The sequence below is a fragment of the Olea europaea genome, chromosome 1, assembly GCF_002742605.1.
Source record: "Olea europaea var. sylvestris chromosome 1, O_europaea_v1, whole genome shotgun sequence".
Lineage (NCBI taxonomy): Eukaryota > Viridiplantae > Streptophyta > Magnoliopsida > Lamiales > Oleaceae > Olea > Olea europaea.
In genome coordinates, this window is record NC_036237.1 from 31,840,664 (window position 1) to 31,860,516 (window position 19,853).

Genomic DNA, 19,853 nt, shown 5'->3' on the forward strand with positions numbered 1-19,853 from the left:
TAATTTTTAATTTCTCAGATTAAAAGTTTGTGCATTAGGATTTTATTTCTTGATTCGGTTCTATCTTATCGATTTTTTTTTATTTTGGTGGCTTTTGCAGTTGTTTTTCTTTCTTTTTCTTTTTTTGATGGCGAACAGAGTTGAGATCCGCACAACTGTCTTCATTCGTTGGTTTTATTTTTTTATTTTTAGAAGGTAGAAGGAAGAGAGAAGAAGAAAGAAAGTGAGAAGAGAGGGTGGATTTGATAAACCTCCCGTCCGGCTCACCTATTCTAGAAGAGGCAGGAAGGTTGGAGATCCATCTGGAAGGAGTTAAAGAGCACCTAATAGTTTGTTACGTGAAATGGAAATCTGTTGGGGGAGGATTTGGGAGGGAAATTCTGTTAAAGTAGCAACTATAAATAAACATAGGGAGGAAGAGTATAGGTAGGCAGTAATTGAGAGTAGTAGAAGTGGTAGGGATAGCAGAGTTCCTGAATTTGGCTCTGTTATTTTCTTTACTGTAATCCGTTCTTCAATTCAATAAAAGTTCTATTTGAGATCTTAACAAAGTGGTATCAGAGCACGTCGAGTCCTGATAGCACAAAAAAAAAACAGATAGCAAGGTGGAAGCCATTGATAAAGAGGTGGAGGAAATGAAATCAGAGTTGCATCGTCTAGGTGATTTGGAGAAGTCGGTGGAACAACTCTCACTGAGCATGGCCAAGATACTGCAAGCTGTGGAAGAAACGCAGAAAACCATGATTACTCTGAACCTCCCCAGAACAGCCAGGAGCAAAGGGGTGGGAGGAGATGGAACGGGGAGTACGACAGAAAAGGGACTACCCACCAACGCTCTCCCAGGATCCATGATGGATCGCAAGGCATCGAATAAGAGGAGATGGCCAGAAGGATTGGAGGAGGCTAGCATAGAAAGAACAATGGCCACCGTCGATCAAAGTTTGATGGGAGGGGATTGGCGTCGTGTGCGCAAGCTCGAGATGCCGATTTTCAGTGGTGATGATCCAGATGGATGGGTGTACCGAGCTGAAAGATACTTCGAGATTAATGGGTTGACGGGGAAGGAGAAGCTGGCGGCAGTAGGGGTTAGCCTCGACGGTAGCGCCCTCTCATGGTTACAATGGATGGAGGCAAGAGACCCATTTAGAACTTGGGAATCCTTCCGACAGAAGCTCCTATTGAGATTCCGGCCAACACAAGAGGGAAGTTTGTGTGAGAAACTTCTGGCTATTCGACAAGAGAGGTCCGTTGAAGAGTACCGGAGAACATTCGAAGCATTGGCAGCTCCGTTGATCGGTCTCCTTGAAGAATTTCTGGAGAGTACGTTTATTAATAGACTCAACCTAACTATAAAAGCTGAAGTTAGGCTGCATCAACCAAATGGGCTGGGCCGCATCATGGAGATGGCCTAAAGGGTGGAAGAAAGGAACCAAGTAATGAAGACCCTCCTCAATCCTCATGGCCAAAAAATGATTAAACCAATTTCGGCTGTACATTCAGGAGAGGCGAGAGGCGGTAAACCTTTCCCAATTAGGTCAGTGACGGTAGGGGAGAAAACACCGTTCCCACGCAAGGAAACTCCAGTTCGGAGGTTGACTAATGCAGAATGGCAAGCAAGAAAAGAAAAGGGACTATGTTTTCGTTGTGATGAGAGGTTCACAATTGGACACAAATGTAAAAATAAGGAGCTGAAGGTATTATTGTTACAAGAAGAAGAAGCCGAACCAGAGGAAAGCGAAGAGTCGCCGGCAACGGGCGACCCGCTGGAAGTGGTAGAAATAGTAGAGCTGTCTCTAAATTCGATGGTAGGGCTCTCCACTCCAGGTACTATGAAACTGTCAGGTGTGATAAGGGGGAAGTGGTGGTACTTGTGGATTGTGGGGCGACACATAACTTCATATCAGCAGAATTGATTAAGCAGCTGGGAATACCGACTGTGGCAACAACTAACTACGGAGTCGTTATGGGGACTGGGGTGTCGGTCAAAGGAAAAGGGATTTGCAAGAGGGTCATGCTAGAGATACAAGGGCTGAAAATAGTGGAAGACTTTTTGCCACTAGATTTGGGAAACACCGATGTCATCCTAGGAATGTAGTGGCTGGGGAGCTTAGGCAGTATGGAAGTCAATTGGAAACTCCTCACGATGAGTTTTCAATTAGGAGATGAGATAGTTATACTAAAGGGAAATCATAGGCGCAATCATACGGAAGTATCTCTCAAAACTATGGTAAAGGCCTTACAGCAAGAGGGTCAAGGGGTGTGGGTGGAGTTAAGAAGTCTAGGGGTAGAAGTAGGGGAAACTGAAAATAAGCCACTACCTATAGAAGTACAGCAAGTACTACAGAAATATGCTGCAGTTTTTGACATGCCCAGGTCACTGCCACCATCCCGGGAAATTGATCATGCCATCCCGTTGCAGGAAGGGACTGATCCAATTAATGTGAGGCCATACAGGTACCCTCACTTTCAGAAAAATGAAATTGAGCGCTTGGTCCAAGACATGTTGAATGCAGGAATCATACGGACTAGTACGAGTCCTTTCTCGAGTCCTGTGCTCCTAGTGAAAAAGAAGGACGGGGGCTAGAAGTTTTGTATTGATTACCGAGCATTAAACAAAGCAACGGTTTTGGATAAATTCCCTATTCCGGTCATTGATGAACTGCTGGATGAATTTCACGGGGCCACAATATTTTCTAAGCTGGACCTTAAGTCGGGATACCACCAAATTCGTGTGAGAAAGGAAGATGTACCAAAGACCGCCTTCAGGACGCATGAAGGACATTATGAATTTTTGGTGATGCCGTTTGGGCTAACAAATGCCCCCGCAACTTTCAATCCCTAATGGATCAGGTATTCCGCGAGCACGTGCGCAAGTTCGTATTAGTATTTTTTGATGACATATTGGTGTACAGCAAGGATATGGCATCACATGTCCAACACTTGGAAAAAGTCTTCAGGATTTTGGCCTCCCAGCAGCTCTACGCTAATGCAAAGAAATGCCAATTTGCCCGGACACAAATTGAATACCTCGGACACCTGGTCTCAGCAATAGGTGTGGCCGCAGACCCAGACAAAATTTCAGCCATGACAAATTGGCCAACGCCCAAAAACATCAGGGAACTACGTGGATTCTTGGGTTTGACCGGGTACTACCGTCGTTTCGTAGCAGGATATGGGGGAATCTCTTGGCCCCTTACGCAACAGCTTAAGAAGGATGCTTTTGGATGGACAGTAGAGGCTGAGGCAGCTTTTCAGCAACTAAAAAAGGCCATGTCTTCGGTGCTTGTGTTGGCCCTTCTTGATTTCTCCAAACCTTTCATTATTATTGAGGCAGACGCATCGGGGTATAGCGTGGGGGCCGTTCTGATGCACAACCAGCAACCCATAGCTTATTTTAGCCAGGTTTTGTCCACTAGATCACGCCTCAAGTCGATGTACGAAAGAGAATTAATGGCAGTCGTCCTAGCTATCCAGAAGTGGCGACACTACGTGTTGGGACGTCATTTCATAGTAAGAACCAACCAGCGAAGCCTAAAATACTTACTGGAACAAAGAGTGGTTCAAGGGGAGTTCCAAAAGTGGCTAACTAAACTCATGGGCTTTGAGTTTGAGCTCCAATATCGTCCCGGTTTAGAGAATAAAGTTGCAGATGCATTATCACGAATAACTCCTCCCGTTGAGTTGTCAGCCATCACAGTTCCAACTGTATTAGATGTTCATAAGATCTTGAGGCAGGTTGAGGCTGATCCCCAACTATCTAAAATGAAGCAGGACTTAGCAGAGGACTCGGCCTCACACCCCTACTACTCCCTAGACCATGGCAGACTGTTACACAAGGGGCGGTTGGTACTACCAGGTTCTTCCCCTCTGATCCCCAAGCTCGTGCACGAATTCCATAGCAGCACTTTGGGAGGGCACTCAGGGTTCCTGCGAACTTACAAACGTCTCACGGGGGATCTATACTAGACAGGAATGAAGAAGGATGTGAAGAAGTATGTTGAAGAATGCCCTGTGTGCCAGAAAAATAAAAGCCTCGCACTTTCTCCTGCAGGTTTGCCACAGCCTCTTCCTATTCCACAACTGATCTGGGAAAATATCTCAATGGACTTCATTGAGGGACTTCCAAAATCCGGAGGCTATGATTCAATTTTGGAGGTAGTAGACCGTCTAAGCAAGTATGCTCATTTCTTAGGCCTCAAACACCCCTTTACAGCAGTGAGTGTAGCTGGGGTTTTCATCAGAGAGGTAGTAAAATTACACGGTTTTCCCCGATCGATTGTCTCAGACCGTGATAAGGTTTTCCTTAGTCACTTTTGGAGAGAGCTTTTTCGGCTATAGGGAACTGTCCTCCGTAGGAGCACTGCTTACCATCCTTAAACGGATGGACAAACGGAGGTAGTGAACTATTGCGTGGAAACTTACTTGAGGTGTTTCGCCTTTGACAAGCCTCGTAGTTGGTACACTTGGCTAGCTTGGGCCGAATATTGGTATAACACCACTTTTCATGCATCAACCAACACTACTCCTTTTCGGGCTGTCTATGGTCGCAATCCCCCGCCACTCATACGTTATGGAAATCAGCCTATTTCAATCTCAGAAGTAGAGTAGCAGCTGTCCAATAGGGATGATATCCTGATTGAATTGAAATCACACCTTGAGCAGGCTCAAAACAAGATGAAGAATTCAGCTGATCGACACCGACAGGAAGTTATTTTCACGGTAGGGGATCTGGTCTATGTCAAACTCCGCCCTTACCGACTCCGTTCTCTAGCCAAAAAGCCTAATGAAAAACTGAGCCCACGCTACTTTGGTCCCTTTCGAATCTTGGAATGCATAGGACCTGTGGCTTACCGCCTGGACCTGCCTTCCATAGCCACAATTCACCCAGTGTTCCATGTGTCACAGCTCAAAAAAGCATTGGGACCTACTGAGATATGCCAGTTGTTACCTCCACATCTTGACAGTAACTTGACTTGGAATGTGGAACCAAAAAAGGTACTTGAGGTTCGACCAGCACCTGCAGACCCTCACTCAGGATTCGAAGTTCTGATTCAATGGAAAGGGCTACCTGACTTCGAGGCTTCCTGGGAATCAGCAGCCTCTATCCTCCAACACTTTCCCGACTTCCACCTTGAGGACAAGGTGTCTTTGGAACCCGGGGTATTGATAAACCTCCCATCCGGCTCACCTATTCTAGAAGAGGCGGGAAGGTTGGAGATCCATCTGGAAGGAGTTAAAGAGCACCTAATAGTTTGTTACGTGAAATGGAAATCTGTTGGGGGAGGATTTGGGAGGGAAATTCTGTTAAAGTAGCAACTATAAATAAACATAGGGAGGAAGAGTATAGGTAGGCAATAACTGAGAGTAGTAGAGGTGGTAGGGATAGCAGAGTTCCTGAATTTGGCTCTGTTATTTTCTTTTTTGTAATCCGTTCTTCAATTCAATAAAAGTTCTATTTGAGATCTTAACAGGATTCTCACATTGGTTGAAAATGAAAAGAAAATGAGTTATTAGTTCATGATTTGCAAATTCGGCTTAGGCCTCAAGGGACACTTAAGTTTTGGGAATGGAGAAGACTTCTTCTTGGTGAGTTTGGGCAATACTCGACATGCAGAGTCATCGCCCTTTGACTTAGCTTGGTCCATGATCCAATTATTGTTTTATGTTTGGTTTAAGAATTGATATAAATTTTTCATTCGAAAATTTATAAAGTTTTAACCCATTTTGTTTTGCTGAGTGGCGATTTAAAATTCAGTCTAGCACAAGTGACTGTCAAAAACAAATCCAATCAAACATGAGTTTTGTGACTCACCCAGACTCGTGGGTGTTGCCGCTGCAGGATGCTGCTCCAACCATTTTGTCCCTTCAATTTAAATTCAAATTTTGTGACTGTTGGAGGAAGCCCACTTGTCCTGTTTTCCGGGCAGTGTGTCCCTGAGGCTGAAATGGTTAATATTTCATAGAAAAGTCCTCTCCTTCATAATAGAGACAACCTTTCATCTAATAATCTCAACTCTATGTCAAACAACTCTTTGAAAGGATAGTGGCCATTGAACGAATGGCCATTATTGTTGCCATTTAAACACATCAATGCAATATATTTTCTCCCTCAATTTGTGCACAAAAAATTCCTTTCAGTTTCTGTCAAACTAATTCTTGAAAGTTTGACAAAAACCAAGAGTTCTGTTCTATTGGTTCCACTGCCATTGTGGTGCTATTTCGTTTGAAACGATGATGCTTGCTGTTTTTGGAGGCAATTTCTTAAGATCTTAACCTTAGAGGGAGCAAATTTATCTTAAGAACATAACACAAACTTGTCGGACTTGACTACTCTAAATTCGAATTTAATTTGTTGACTTGTTCAAAATTACTAGTGCATTTTCTGTGAATTTTATACTGCGATTAGAGAGTAAAATGAGAGAAGGCACGAATGGGAAAGAGTTTTTCTTACTAACTGATGTTCATGATACAATTGTGTATATATATATACATTTAACCAAAATGACAGCTCAGCTAACATGGTGAATTACATAAATAACCCTACATTCCCGTAAGACTCCCCCTCAAGATGGCTGATGAATATTCAAAACACCCATCTTGGATAATAACATCTGAAATCTGGCTCCCCCTAAAGCTTTAGTCAACAAATTTGCTATCTGATTCTTTGTGGACAAATACATGGTTTTTATGTCACCAGATTGTATCTTTTCTCTCACCAAATGACAATCTAGTTCTATGTGTTTCGTCCTCTCGTGAAAGACAGGATTGCTAGCTATATGCATTGCCGCTTGATTATCACAGAATAGTAGAGCAGCTTTAGGATGATCAACCCCCAGATCAGTCAACACCTTCTTAAGCCAAATTATTTCATAGACTGCTGCTGCCATGGCCCTGTATTCTGCTTCAGCTGATGACCTTGATATAGTATGTTGCTTCTTTGATCTCCAAGATATCAAGGACCCTCCAAGAAATATGCAAAACCCTGTAACTGACCTTCTTGTATCTGCACACGATGCCCAATCTGCATCACAAAAAGCTTTGAGTTCAAAATTGGAATCTGTTGCAAAGAATAATCCTTGCCCTGATGTTCCTTTCACATATCTGAGCACATGGTGTGCGGCATCCAAGTGAGGCTTTCTAGGGGATTCAAGATATTGACTTAGAACCTGTACTGAGAATGACAAATCTGGTCTTGTAATGGTTAAGTATAACAGCCTTCCAATTAGCCTCCTGTACATTCCTGGATCATCTAGCAACTCCCCTTGATCTTTAGTCAATTTTAGACCCTGCAACATAGGACATTTTGCAGGCTTTGATCCTAAATAACCTGCATCTTCAAGGATTTCCAAGGCATACTTACGTTGACAGACAGCAATGCCTTTGGATGATCTTGCAACTTCAAGCCCCAAAAAATATTTTAAGACTCCTAAATCCTTCAGCTTGAATTGATTGTCCAGATTCCTTTTAAAGTGCTCAATGTATGTCAGATCATTTCCTCCTATTATGATGTCATCAACATAAATGAGGAGCACAGTGTAAGAGCAGTCAGTTCTCTTGCTGAAAAGTGAGTAATCAGACTTAGATTGAACAAATCCTTGAGATGTGATGAAGGATGACAGCTTGGTATTCCATTGCCTTGAGGCTTGTTTGAGTCCATAGATAGATTTGTTAAGTTTGCATACCAATGTGACATCATTCTCCCCCTGCTGCTCATACCCCGAAGGTATCTTCATATATACTTCTTCCTCGAGGTCTCCATGAAGGAACGCATTGTTTATGTCCAGCTGGTGCAGATGCCAACTTTTGCTGGCTGCAACTGCCAACAAAGCCTTGACAGAAGCTAACTTAGCCACAGGAGAAAAAGTTTCTTGATAATCAAGTCCAGCCTGTTGAGTAAATCCCCGGGCAACTAACCTGGCTTTCTTTCTATCTTCAGTTCCATCTTGCTTAAGTTTGATCTTGTACACCCACTTACAATCCACGGCCTTCTTATTTGTAGGAAGTGAGGTGACTGTCCAGGTATTATTATTAACTAAAGCCTGATATTCATCATTCATGGCTTGACACCAAGCTGGGGATCGAATTGCCTCTATAAAATTCCTTGGCTCAACATTGGTAGATAGTGACAACACATAAGACCTGTGAGCTGATGAAAGTGAATCATAACCTAAAGTGTTGGATATATCACAGGATTTGCCAGCAACATGATTGGGAGTAGGTGAGGTATAATGTTGCTGGGAACGTTGAGAGGCTAGGTTACAATGGAACTGTTGGAGATAGCTGGGAGGTTTTCGAAGTCTAGTAGATCTGCGAAGAGGATTGACATTTGAATGTTGTGAAATAGATTGAGGGATAGGATTAGATATAGATGAGGATGGGGATAAGGATACAGGAGTAGAGGTAGAAGGTGGCAAGGATGGACTAGGCTGTGAAGGTAAGGTTGATGTATGAGGAATGCAATCTGATATAAGAGGAGATGAAAGAGGGAATAAAGGAGCTTGTGGAGATTGAGTAGAAGTTGCATCATAGTAACCAAGGGTAGCTAGGAATGTAGGATCATTGAATGGAAATATGTTTTCATGAAAAATGACATCCCTAGAAACAAAGACCTCATGTGTATGCAAATTGTACAGCTTGTATCCCTTTTGAGTGGGAGGATAACCAATGAAGATACAAGGAATAGCTCTAGGGTCAAACTTATGCCTATGCCTTTGAAGAGTGGAAGCATAGCATAGTGAACCAAACACTCTTAAATGAGAATAGGAGGGCTTTGCTGAGAATAGGATCTCATAAGGTGAGTTGTTTGAGAGAGATGTACTGGGTATACGATTAATGAGATGTGAGGCTGTCAAAATACAATCTCCCCAAAATTTGTCAGGAAGTTTGGCTTGGAATTTCAAAGCTCTAGCAATGTTCAATAAGTGTTGATGTTTACGTTCAACTTTGCCATTTTGTTGTGGTCTCTCAACACAACTCATTTGATGTATGATCCCTTTTGAGGAATAAAAGTCAGCCATGATAAATTCAGCACCATTATCAGATCTTGGTGCCTTAATTTTGGTACTAAACTGAGTTTCAACCATATTGGAGAAGGTTAGGATAATTTGTCTGGTTTGTGACTTAGTTCTCATTAGGAAAGTCCATGTGGATCTACTATAGTCATCCACTATAGTCAAGAAATATTTCGAACCATCAAGTGAATGTGATTGATAAGGGCCCCAAATATCACAATGAATTAGTTCAAAAATGGATTGAGAAACATATAAACTATGAGGAAAAGGTAATCGATGCTGCCTTGCCATAGGACAAATATTACAATGAAAGTCAGAATTCAACTCAATTTCAGGTACAAACTTCTGTAAAGTGGAAACTTTAGAATGAGGAATATGTCCTAACCTATAGTGCCATAGTTCAAAAGGCAACCTAGTGACAGCATTAAAACTAGGAACATGGTCATTGTTCATGACTTTATTACAATCAGCATTGAAATGATGAAGAATAGATTTGTTGGAACAGGTAGTGTGTGATGGACCACTGTTTGAAGGAGTACGAAGCTGGTAATGATATAATCCAGCTTCAAGTTTCCCAACTCCAATCGTTGTCCATGTAGAACGGTCCTGAATGAGGCAATGGTCAGATAGGAATATTAGGCAACAATGGTGAGAATGAATGAGTTTGCTAACAGAAATCAGATTGCATTGAAAAGAAGGAATGCACAACACATTGGTTAATGATAGATTTTCAGACAACTTCACAGATCCTATACGAGTCACACGAGCCTTATCTCCATTAGGAAGTTTAACACTTGCATTTACCTCAGCAGTAATGGAGGATAAATGACTGATAGAACACACCATGTGATCTGTGGCACCAGTGTCAATTATCCATTTATCTTTAACAGCTGAGACTGCTAGACAATAAGCGTTACCTGAGAATGAGGGAACATCTGGCATAACTAGGTTTGCTTGGCTTTGATTATCAGCATTGCCAGATTGAGTGTGAAGTTGTGGCTTCAGTATATTAAGAACTTGTTGGCATTGTTCCGGCGTGATAGTCAAACTTGAGAAATCATTTGACAGATCAGAAGAATTAGCATTTCCAGTTGCTTGATGTGCACTCGAAATTGGTTCCTTGCTTCTGTCCTTTGCCAACCTATGTCCTGGAGGATATCCATGAAGTTTATAACATTTCCCTTGTATATGTCCAAGCATCCCACAGTAATTGCAGCTTGGCCGTTCCTTCCTTGAATTTTGGTTTGTGTGTGTTGATCTCTGGTTATTTCCGAAATTTGTCGAATTATTCATCAATCTACTCACAAATGCACCAGTTTCCACATGAACCTGGGTCCTTGATGCAACATCTCTCTGCCTTTCATCTTGTTGAACTAATGCAAACACTTTGTTCAACGTTGGTAAAGGCTCCATCAGTAATATCTGACTTCTTACATTGGAATAGCACTCATCTAACCCCATTAGGAACTGCAATATCTGTTCCTCTTCATAATAAGGATTGTGAGTTTGAGGCCTATAATTTGATAATTCTTCCCATAACCCCTTCAACCTATTAAAGTAAGCATTCACAGATCCATTTCCCTGTGTAATTGAAGCAATTAACTTTTTCAATTGATAAATTCTAGGTCCATTACCCTGACTGTACCTATCCTTCAGTTCAAGCCCGATTTCACGGGATGATTCCTTGTGCATAACACTAGGATACAACTCCTTAGGAATCGAATTTATGATCCATGATGAAACAATGTGATTACATCTACGCCAAGCAGCATATAGAGGTGAATCTACTGAAGGTCTCGATAAAGATCCATCAATGAAACCTTCTTTGTTTTTCACGCTCAAAGCCATTTCCACAGCTCGACTCCACGTCGAGTAATTTTCATCAGAAAGCATAACCGACACGATCTGCATACCTGTGTTATCTCCATAGTGTACGTAATAAGGACTCGCAGGATCTGAAATCATTCGTTGAGCTGCAATTATCAGCTTTTGGTGAAGAATCGTTAGTCGAAGCTTCAATTTCAGCATCTGAACTCGTTGCCATGAACGAAAGGGAATGAAAAATGTGCAGAACACAGGAAATCACAGATCTACTTTCTACGTCAAATAACTGATGGAGATCAATTAACTCCAGAAAATTGCAGCAGCAGGAAGCATCTGCTCTGATACCATGTGAATTTTATACTGCGATTAGAGAGTAAAATGAGAGAAGGCACGAATGGGGAAAGAGTTTTTCTTACTAACTGATGTTCATGATACAATTGTGTATACATATATACATTTAACCAAAATGACAGCTCAGCTAACATGGTGAATTACATAAATAACCCTACATTCCTGTAAGATTTTCTACTATTGGAGTTAGAAGTTTGATGCAACCTCTCACTATATGCTTGCCTTTTAGTTCTTTATATTTGGCTCATCGTGTTAGTTTTCGTCATAATTTATTTTTCTAAATATGTATCTAACTATTTGGAGATATGGATTTTTATGTAATTTTATTCGTTTTTATTTGGTTTTGAGTGGAGCATTTGGGTGGAGAGTTTTCTTGTTTTTGTGTTGGAGCTTTTTGGTATTTAAAAAGAGTTGGATAATATCCTGGATACAACAATTGGGTGTTGAGAGAGCATGGCATGCATCCATTACATGATTAATGGATGCTACGATCTAATTTGCTACATACCCCATCCAGTGTAGAACAACATCAGTTCTGCCATCTTGTTAAAGTGGATCCTGCTATGGTCATGCGTCTGAGCCATTGTTACTTGCTTGTGAATGAACCTAAGGAAGTTATTTAGTCATTATCTAGACTTAAGTTCACCTTTCTTTTCTAGTACAGTTTAATGCCCCTTCCATGTTGTTCGGTACCCAACTTCTCTTGGTAACAATTTTCAAAAAATTCAGCCATCATAAACATTATCAAGGACCTGCCAAATAAATATCCTAGTGAAGGTAATAGAAGAGAAGATTTGGAATCTAATTGAGATTGTAGAGCAAATGTCGGTTGAAATCTCGCGTACGCATACAGAAAAATCTCTAGAACTCTTGGTTGGTCAAAGGGAATTTAAAATTTCTAGCATTTTCCGGAGTATTCTCCTTTCTAAGAACTCATAATCATGAGCTTTTCCGAAGCCCTTGTTTTTAAAGTTCTTCAAGAGTTATTTATAGATACAAAAGAAGAATTTCATTTTGTTTCGTCAAAATATATGTAGGACTACATACACTCATAGATTTATAAAGAAATTTATGATTTCGTTGTATGTGGTTGAATCTCATCGCCAAAGTGTTCCAAACTCTTTAGTTTATTTCTGCTAAACGCTCTTCTTTTCAAAGACTAACACGATTAAGTACATATTATTATGTGTATACAAATCATGTGGTAGTAAATTATACGAAGAACAGTTTCGGTCTGCTTTTTGTCATGTTACACATTCATCAATGATGCATTAAGAGGGGGCCCTGTTGCTTTGCCTTTATAATAATTTACTGATGAATTGCTTGTTGATGTAGGATACAATTACTGGATTTTTGCTGGCTGGAGTGGGTAATGTTGATTTAAGGAGGAAAACAAATTATCTTATTGTGGACTCAAGTATGCTTTTTTTACAGTTTTCCTGTGGTTCTTTCTTTTTTATTTTCTCAAACTTTCAGTGATTGATTACAGAGATCAGACCAATTCCAGAATTGCCTTTCCTTCCTTATTGGTTCAAGTATTGAAACAAATCACCTGAACTGAAAGTTGTAAAATAGTTGTTTTGGGAGGCATTTCAAGCAAATGTCGATACCCCTCTTATTTCTGACAGAAATTGTGCATATGGATATGAATAAAATATACACTCAAGATGCCTTCTCAAGTACTGAAATATTTAGGAAACTAAAGAAAAATAAATGAAAGCCTTGAACACGAGGCATATAGCATACAACAGCTAGTTTAAAAATTATACTGTATGCGCTAATGTGTTCCTTAAAAATATATATAATTTGTATGGTTGTGGGGTTGTGCTTATTGCTGGAATGTTCTACAGGTACTTATTTTAGGTTTGTTATTCCTGAGTTGTATCTTCCAAGTTCAGGCCCGACTAGGTAAATTAATAAGTTGGCGTTTGAATCGTATAGCTGGCTAACTTTGCTCAAACTCTAGTTTATCCCACGCACAAGCAATTTCCTGGTCTACATGTTTATAGTGCTCTTTCGTGCCAAATCATTGACCTGAACACTGCTATTTGAAGCTCAGGTGAAATTACAGAGATTGGGTTAGAATCCTGAATCTCTAGATATTTTTGCAAATTTTCTGGTGATCTCGTCTCGGTTAGCTTTTCGAGTCTAAAAAATTCTCATTGGCTAACTTTGCTCAAACTCTAGTTTATCCCACGCACAAGCAATTTCCTGGTCTACATGTTTATAGTGCTCTTTCGTGCCAAATCATTGACCTGAACACTGCTATTTGAAGCTCAGGTGAAATTACAGAGATTGTGTTAGAATCCTGAATCTCTAGATATTTTTGCAAATTTTCTGGTGATCTCGTCTCGGTTAGCTTTTCGAGTCTAAAAAATTCTCAATTGATCTGGAATATTACAGTAAATAATATCAGTCTTGTTACTCCTTTACTTTTATGGCTGTATTAATGTTTCAGAAAGACAGTTTTTTATGACAATGGTTTTAAAGGCTTAATCCATAAATTTAGTCCTGTTTATCCTGAACATTTGGTTTCCGTGATGAGTGCATTACATTTTAAACCATTTAAATAGGTGAAACAACAATTTTTTTTTCAAGAATGAAATGCTAGCAATTAGCTTTCATTAACGAAAGTTGTCAAAACAAGAACCGTTATATTTATTCTCTAGCCGAATTTGTAATGTCCTTACTCTTGGCTTACAAAGGATTCCTGGTTTTGGTTTTGGTTCTGGTTCAGAAACTACGGTGAAACAGATTGAAGATGCTTTCAAAGAATTCACAACAAGGGAAGATGTTGCAATAGTGTTAATCAGCCAATACGCAAGTTTTTTGCTTTATTTTGCTGCATCTTTATTTATACTTTTATCATTTAAAATTAAATTTATGAAGTGACTTTGTGAGGATGATGCCAGCTAATGTGCCTCAGACGAAAAAAATATACTTAATCATGCATGTGCGCATTTTGAACCAGGATATAGAATAGTTGGCAATATTGCACTCTTATGGCTTGTTTGGTAGGGTGGACTGAACCTTGCTGCATATTGAATTTGTCTGAAGTGTGAGATTTAATGAGTTTTAAAGTAATTGAATTGGTAATTACATTGTTCATGGAGTAGGGATCGTGATCTGTATTAATCCGTAATCTATTGTGAAAAAATTTCAAAATTAATTTAATGTCAGAGGTTCTATGCTGTGGACTACTACTTGGCACTTGATGCATGTCCAAGTTTAGGGTAGATAGGTTGAAATTTGCAAGTTTTGTCATTGTAGTTACACTTATCATAGACAGCTTAAAAGGTGAACCAATTCTTCGATTTCAGGTCGCAAACATGATAAGGTTTCTAGTTGATAGCTATAACAAGCCTATTCCAGCAATTCTGGAAATCCCGTCCAAGGACCATCCATATGATCCTGCACACGATTCTGTTCTTTCACGAGTGAAGTACCTCTTCTCCACTGAGTCAGTGGCATCTGGAAGGCGTTGAATTGTTCTAGAGAATCATACACGTCGCTGTTCCTTGACATGCTGCTTTGTTTTCTTCTTGTATTTTCCAGTCAACTAGATTTATTGCACTTCAAAAGTTATTTTGTCTCATTTATTTATTTTTTTGTACTGGATGAATTATTGTTTGAAGGTGGAAGATTATCCCTAGTATAGATCATGATCGATCAGTTGAAAAACACTTGGTGGGAGTTTCTGATTTGGAAATATACTTGATTGTCATGTTTTTCGATTCGAAAATAACGGGCGAGTCAAACTTTATTCAAAATTTTATTTGGATTTTAATTTGTCATTTAACTAGCGCTCAAATTTGACCAACGAAAATGCCGAAGGTGTAGTCTGAGTCAGCAAAGATGTGTTGATGGGACTTGCGTCACAGGAAGCCCTTGTTTTTGTTTTCATTATTTTTAAAATATATTTTCCTCTCTTACTTTCAATCACACATTGTAATATTACACATTAATCAATTTTTTTATTTTTTAATCACATGTTTTTCAAATTAATATTTCAAAATATATTTTGTACAAAAAAAAGTGGCTCAAACAGGCTGTTAGTTCTTGTTCGATAGAGATTTTTTGATAATGTACTTAGTCGAAGTGACTTTTTTTTTAAGAAAATGTGGGTAAAAAGTATAAAAAAAGTTATGGATTTATGCGTAAAATTATTTTATTAAAAGAACATATAATTGAAGATGAATTCGAGGAAAAATAAATTTTAAAAATTGATGACTCAATGAAAAGTAATTGAAAAGATCGTGTTTCTCCATCTCTTCAAAGTGTATCTTTTAGAAGTTAAGCGCCCGTTTGGTAGTAATTTTTCATTTCAAAAAATTAATTTTTTATTGTTATTTCATTATTTTTGACCTCCTAATTTATCACTTTTCTCTGACGATCAAAAAATTAATTCTCAAAATCACTTTTCTAAATGTGATTTAAACCTTCCTAAAAATGCAATATAAATAACTTGATTTGATAATGTCAAGTACCATTTGTGGATCAACGTATGATTTTAGCATTAAGCTGAATTTATGTGTAATTTTGATAGAGAAATAAAGTTCACGTATGAATTTTGATATAAGGGTAAATAGTATATAATAATATTCGTGTAATTAACTTATCAAGTGTCTATCATATCATAGTGGCATAGCCGCATAGATAATTGAAGAAAAATTAATTTATATACAAGTGGAGTACAAGTATGATTTTAATACAAAATTAAGTTCATGTACCATTGTGTATTTGCGCTAAAATTTGGGACCAAAGTTACTACGCAAGCGTGACGAATTGGGCATTTATCGGGGTGTATATAATACAATAACGTACTTCACAGCTTCCAAAAATCCTAACCACTTCGGAGTTCTAACTCGTTAACTCACTCAACTATCTACAACCCAGACCCAATTAACTCAACTAACTCGCTGACGATGGCAAACAATCCAGGGGAGGACCCGTCCGACGATTTTCTCGAACAAATCCTTGGGTTTCCGACGTATGGAGGAGCCGATACTAACATGGCGGGAAATGATGCGGCTAGCTTGGCAGGAGCTCCGGCTTCGATGATGCTCCAGCTCGGCTTGGGCGACGGGTCGGATCACCTAGGCGGCGTCGGAGTCGGCGCATTCCATCACGGTGGCGTGGATGCTAGCGGTGGCTTTCCATTAGGATTAAGCTTGGAACAAGGAAGCTTAGGAAGGGGAGGGTTTATGAAAATGGACGACGCATCGGGTAGCGCGAATAGATTCCGTGAAGATATTGTTGATCCTAGAGCTTCCCCTTCTATTAAAGCGGTATAATTTTCAGTATATTATAGATTTTAAACTAATAAGTAATTCTATACTTCTAAATTTAGCTTAATTGAGGTATTATGAATACATGTGACTCGAATTAAGGTTTTGGATGAGATGGTTAACAGAGTGTTTATTTGAAAATTTATGCACAAGCCAACCGGCTGATCATGAATTCCCATGATCCTTGTCTAAGAAACTAAGAGTTTAAGCTTTTTGATGAGTTCGTTAACACTAACAAATGACATTTTAAACAGCTAAAAGGCTTAATATTAAGATTTTAATTATCTTCATGTAATCTGATTTAACTGTTGGATCTTCTGCGTTGAGATTTGCGCTGAAATTTTGGATCATAAAGTGGAAGTTACGATTTTTATCCAGCATTTTTTTTTTATTTTTTTTATTTGTATTCAGTAATAGGATGGAATTGTTTCCCCCAACCCTCTCTTTCTGCAGGGTTTTCATGGATCACCAATGTCGACTAGGGTACCTTCAATGCCGAATCCACCTGTAATACGCCCAAGGGTACGTGCTAGACGAGGACAAGCTACAGATCCGCACAGCATAGCTGAGAGGGTATGCTTCTTTGAATTTTCCATTCGTTGTAGAATTTGTTGTGGGATGCTTAGTTTCATGGATTTGTAGCATGTACTATGGGTTGTTTCGTGGTTTAGGGATCTCAAACTTATGCGAATTCCCCTAGTTAAAAATAATAACATAAAACCTTCAGCGAATAGTGATTGACAGAAGTTTGTTTTTAATGAAGTTTCATATCAGAGCGAAACAATTGGTTAATAGATATGTTCTAGTTACTCTTTGTCTGTTGGGATAGATGACCTTCTCTTCCCAGTCATTATGATCTAAATTGATGATTGAAGGGCTGAATTATATGTAGTCTATGTTACCGGAAGAAGTGAAAATGCATATATGATTATGTTGAAAATAGATTATGACCATAACTTTTGACGAAAAAAACTAAAGGCATGTTTCACTCATTTTACAGCCACTCCCATCTTATGTTTTCTTTCTTTATTACAGTTGCGCAGAGAAAGAATAGCTGAAAGAGTAAGAGCATTGCAAGAGTTGGTTCCCGGTGTCAACAAGGTCCATATTTTCTTGTACTATCTGGTATACTATAGTGGTGCAGTAAAATTCTGGTTGTTCAGTTTGGGATGAAAGGAATCAGATTTTTCATTATTTGGACAAGATTTGAAGTATCAAGGTTTCAAATACCGCAATATTGATAAAACCGGGAAGTTATAAATATCTGTTTATATAGAAACTATATGTCTTCCCTAATTTATTTTTTGTGCTTCTGTTCCCTCCCACTACAAACTCCGATCCTCATATCAGATGCATAAATATGAAGATGGAGAAAAATGTTATCCTCATTTAGTTTGATTGATATCTATACGAGTGCTTGGTTTTCTTTTTATGAAAGACCCGTTTCAAGTATGATTAATCAAGCATCAACATCTGGGTATACATTCTTGACCTAGGAATGAGGTATTCTAGCTTCTGCCCTCACTATATGTCTGTTGGTAATCCAACATGAAAATTTTCACTCGGAAATATCTTAATTCAATCTTATATATTATAACACAAGTGAATACACCACAATGAGCTGCCAAGGCACGAATAGTCAATCGTCTATAACATCAGTATTATTATTATTATTATTATTATTATTTATTTTTATTTTTTTTGTGTGCAACACATTTAAAGGAGCACCTTTGATGTGCTAAATTGCTCCATGATTTTCCATAGCCTGTCTTATTCTCAATTGCATTAGGATAACTGTCATTTGGTTGTATAAAGAATCCTTGCTCACATATTTCAGTTAAATGTTTATGCAGACTGACAGAGCAGTGATGGTCGATGAGATTGTGGATTATGTGAAGTTCCTAAGACTTCAAGTGAAGGTAAACAAATATGAAGCTCTGCATATATTTTAATTTGTATATTTTTATTCCTGTAAAATTCAGTATATTTGATGAAAGAGTAAAATAGGATACTCCATATTTAAGATGCTAAAATATATTGTGGTTGCACATCTTACAATATGCATATGGTTTCATGCACCGTTACTGATTTCATTAATTGTTGAATCATTATTATGAATTTAGAACCAATGCCCAAATAGCATGTGATGAACATAAAACAGCTGGCATTTGTAGGCAGACGTCTTTTCTTTTATCATATTTATGATCAATCTTGAACCTTAATTATAATCTGAATCTCACATGCAAATGCTTATGCCTTCCTGTAGTCTTTACATAGTTTTGTCCTAGGGGAGTAGTTGTTGTTGTATTATTGTGTTCAATTTTGAAGTTCTACACCCCGGTCTTTTGGCTGAAAATATCTTCTAAAAGTTGATCTAAATTTTATGACTTCAGTCGCATAGATATTCAGTGAATGATATTGACTTTGAGAGGCTTGATGCTGCCCCTTAGCCCCCGTTTGGCCCCCTATCAATTTCCATTCCATTACATTCTATTTTTCTCTCTCCTATTTTCAACCACACAATCTTCCATAAAATAATATTACACGTAAAGCAGACTTCTTTTCTTTTATCATATTTATGATCAATCTTGAACCTTAATTATAATCTGAATCTCACATGCAAATGCTTATGCCTTCCTGTAGTCTTTACATAGTTTTGTCCTAGGGGAGTAGTTGTTGTTGTATTATTGTGTTCAATTTTGAAGTTCTACACCCCGGTCTTTTGGCTGAAAATATCTTCTAAAAGTTGATCTAAATTTTATGACTTCAGTCGCATAGATATTCAGTGAATGATATTGACTTTGAGAGGCTTGATGCTGCCCCTTAGCCCCCGTTTGGCCCCCTATCAATTTCCATTCCATTACATTCTATTTTTCCTCTTTTTTGTTTTCAACCACACGATTTCATAAAATAATATTCCACGTAAATCGAAAATTTTTCCTTCTTTTTCAATGACTTATTTTTTTCAAAAAAATTATTCCACCCATTTTCATTTCTACAAAATGGGGGGCCAAATGAGGGCTTAGTCATTCTTTCTTATCAATGTTTCTAATTCATTTAATATTACTATAGAGTAGAATTAAATTATCATAACACCTGACCTTTTTCACAAGATCCATTTTCAATTGATTTCAAAGTAGGATTCCACTATACCATCTTCTTTTCAGGTTTATTCAAGACAGGGTATGATGTCATTGTGTAAAATAATGGAAATGTACCCTTCATGTCATTTCTATATTCAAATGGAGGGAAGAAAATGTCAAGATTTTGTTGATATCCTGTGACTTTTCCTGGCAATGGTGGGACATGGAACTTTTCCTATGGATGGTGATGGTGAGGCCGAGGCACTCATCTGTTAGTGGATTTTGGGACCCATGAA

The 19,853-nt window shown here is 38.7% G+C and overlaps 2 protein-coding genes across 2 annotated transcripts; both read left to right on the forward strand.

Annotated features, from left to right (window-relative positions):
- Positions 1-12,008: 12,008 nt before the first annotated feature.
- LOC111407447 (V-type proton ATPase subunit F-like) lies at positions 12,009-14,947 on the forward strand. The gene is made up of 4 exons (XM_023036922.1): positions 12,009-12,059; positions 12,522-12,603; positions 13,924-14,006; positions 14,507-14,947. The coding sequence occupies exons 1-4, from the start codon at positions 12,009-12,011 to the stop codon at positions 14,669-14,671; spliced, it is 381 nt and encodes a 126-aa protein (XP_022892690.1). The 3' UTR covers positions 14,672-14,947.
- A 1,059-nt stretch (positions 14,948-16,006) lies between these two features.
- On the forward strand, positions 16,007-18,441 carry LOC111401423 (transcription factor UNE12-like). The gene is made up of 4 exons (XM_023029151.1): positions 16,007-16,474; positions 16,928-17,047; positions 17,510-17,575; positions 18,328-18,441. Exons 1-4 carry the CDS (start codon positions 16,112-16,114, stop codon positions 18,424-18,426), a joined length of 648 nt encoding a protein of 215 aa, XP_022884919.1. The 5' UTR covers positions 16,007-16,111; the 3' UTR covers positions 18,427-18,441.
- Positions 18,442-19,853: the final 1,412 nt, after the last annotated feature.

Coding starts and splice junctions, on each gene's coding strand:
- LOC111407447 (XM_023036922.1), top strand. CDS start 12,009: ATGTCGGTTGAAATCTCGCGTACGCATACAGAAAAATCTCTAGAACTC. Junction 12,060..12,521: donor AAAAATCTCTAGAACTCTTG/GTTGGTCAAAGG, acceptor TTGTTGATGTAG/GATACAATTACTGGATTTTT. Junction 12,604..13,923: donor TTATCTTATTGTGGACTCAA/GTATGCTTTTTT, acceptor GTTCTGGTTCAG/AAACTACGGTGAAACAGATT.
- LOC111401423 (XM_023029151.1), top strand. CDS start 16,112: ATGGCAAACAATCCAGGGGAGGACCCGTCCGACGATTTTCTCGAACAA. Junction 17,048..17,509: donor CGCACAGCATAGCTGAGAGG/GTATGCTTCTTT, acceptor TCTTTATTACAG/TTGCGCAGAGAAAGAATAGC. Junction 17,576..18,327: donor TGGTTCCCGGTGTCAACAAG/GTCCATATTTTC, acceptor ATGTTTATGCAG/ACTGACAGAGCAGTGATGGT.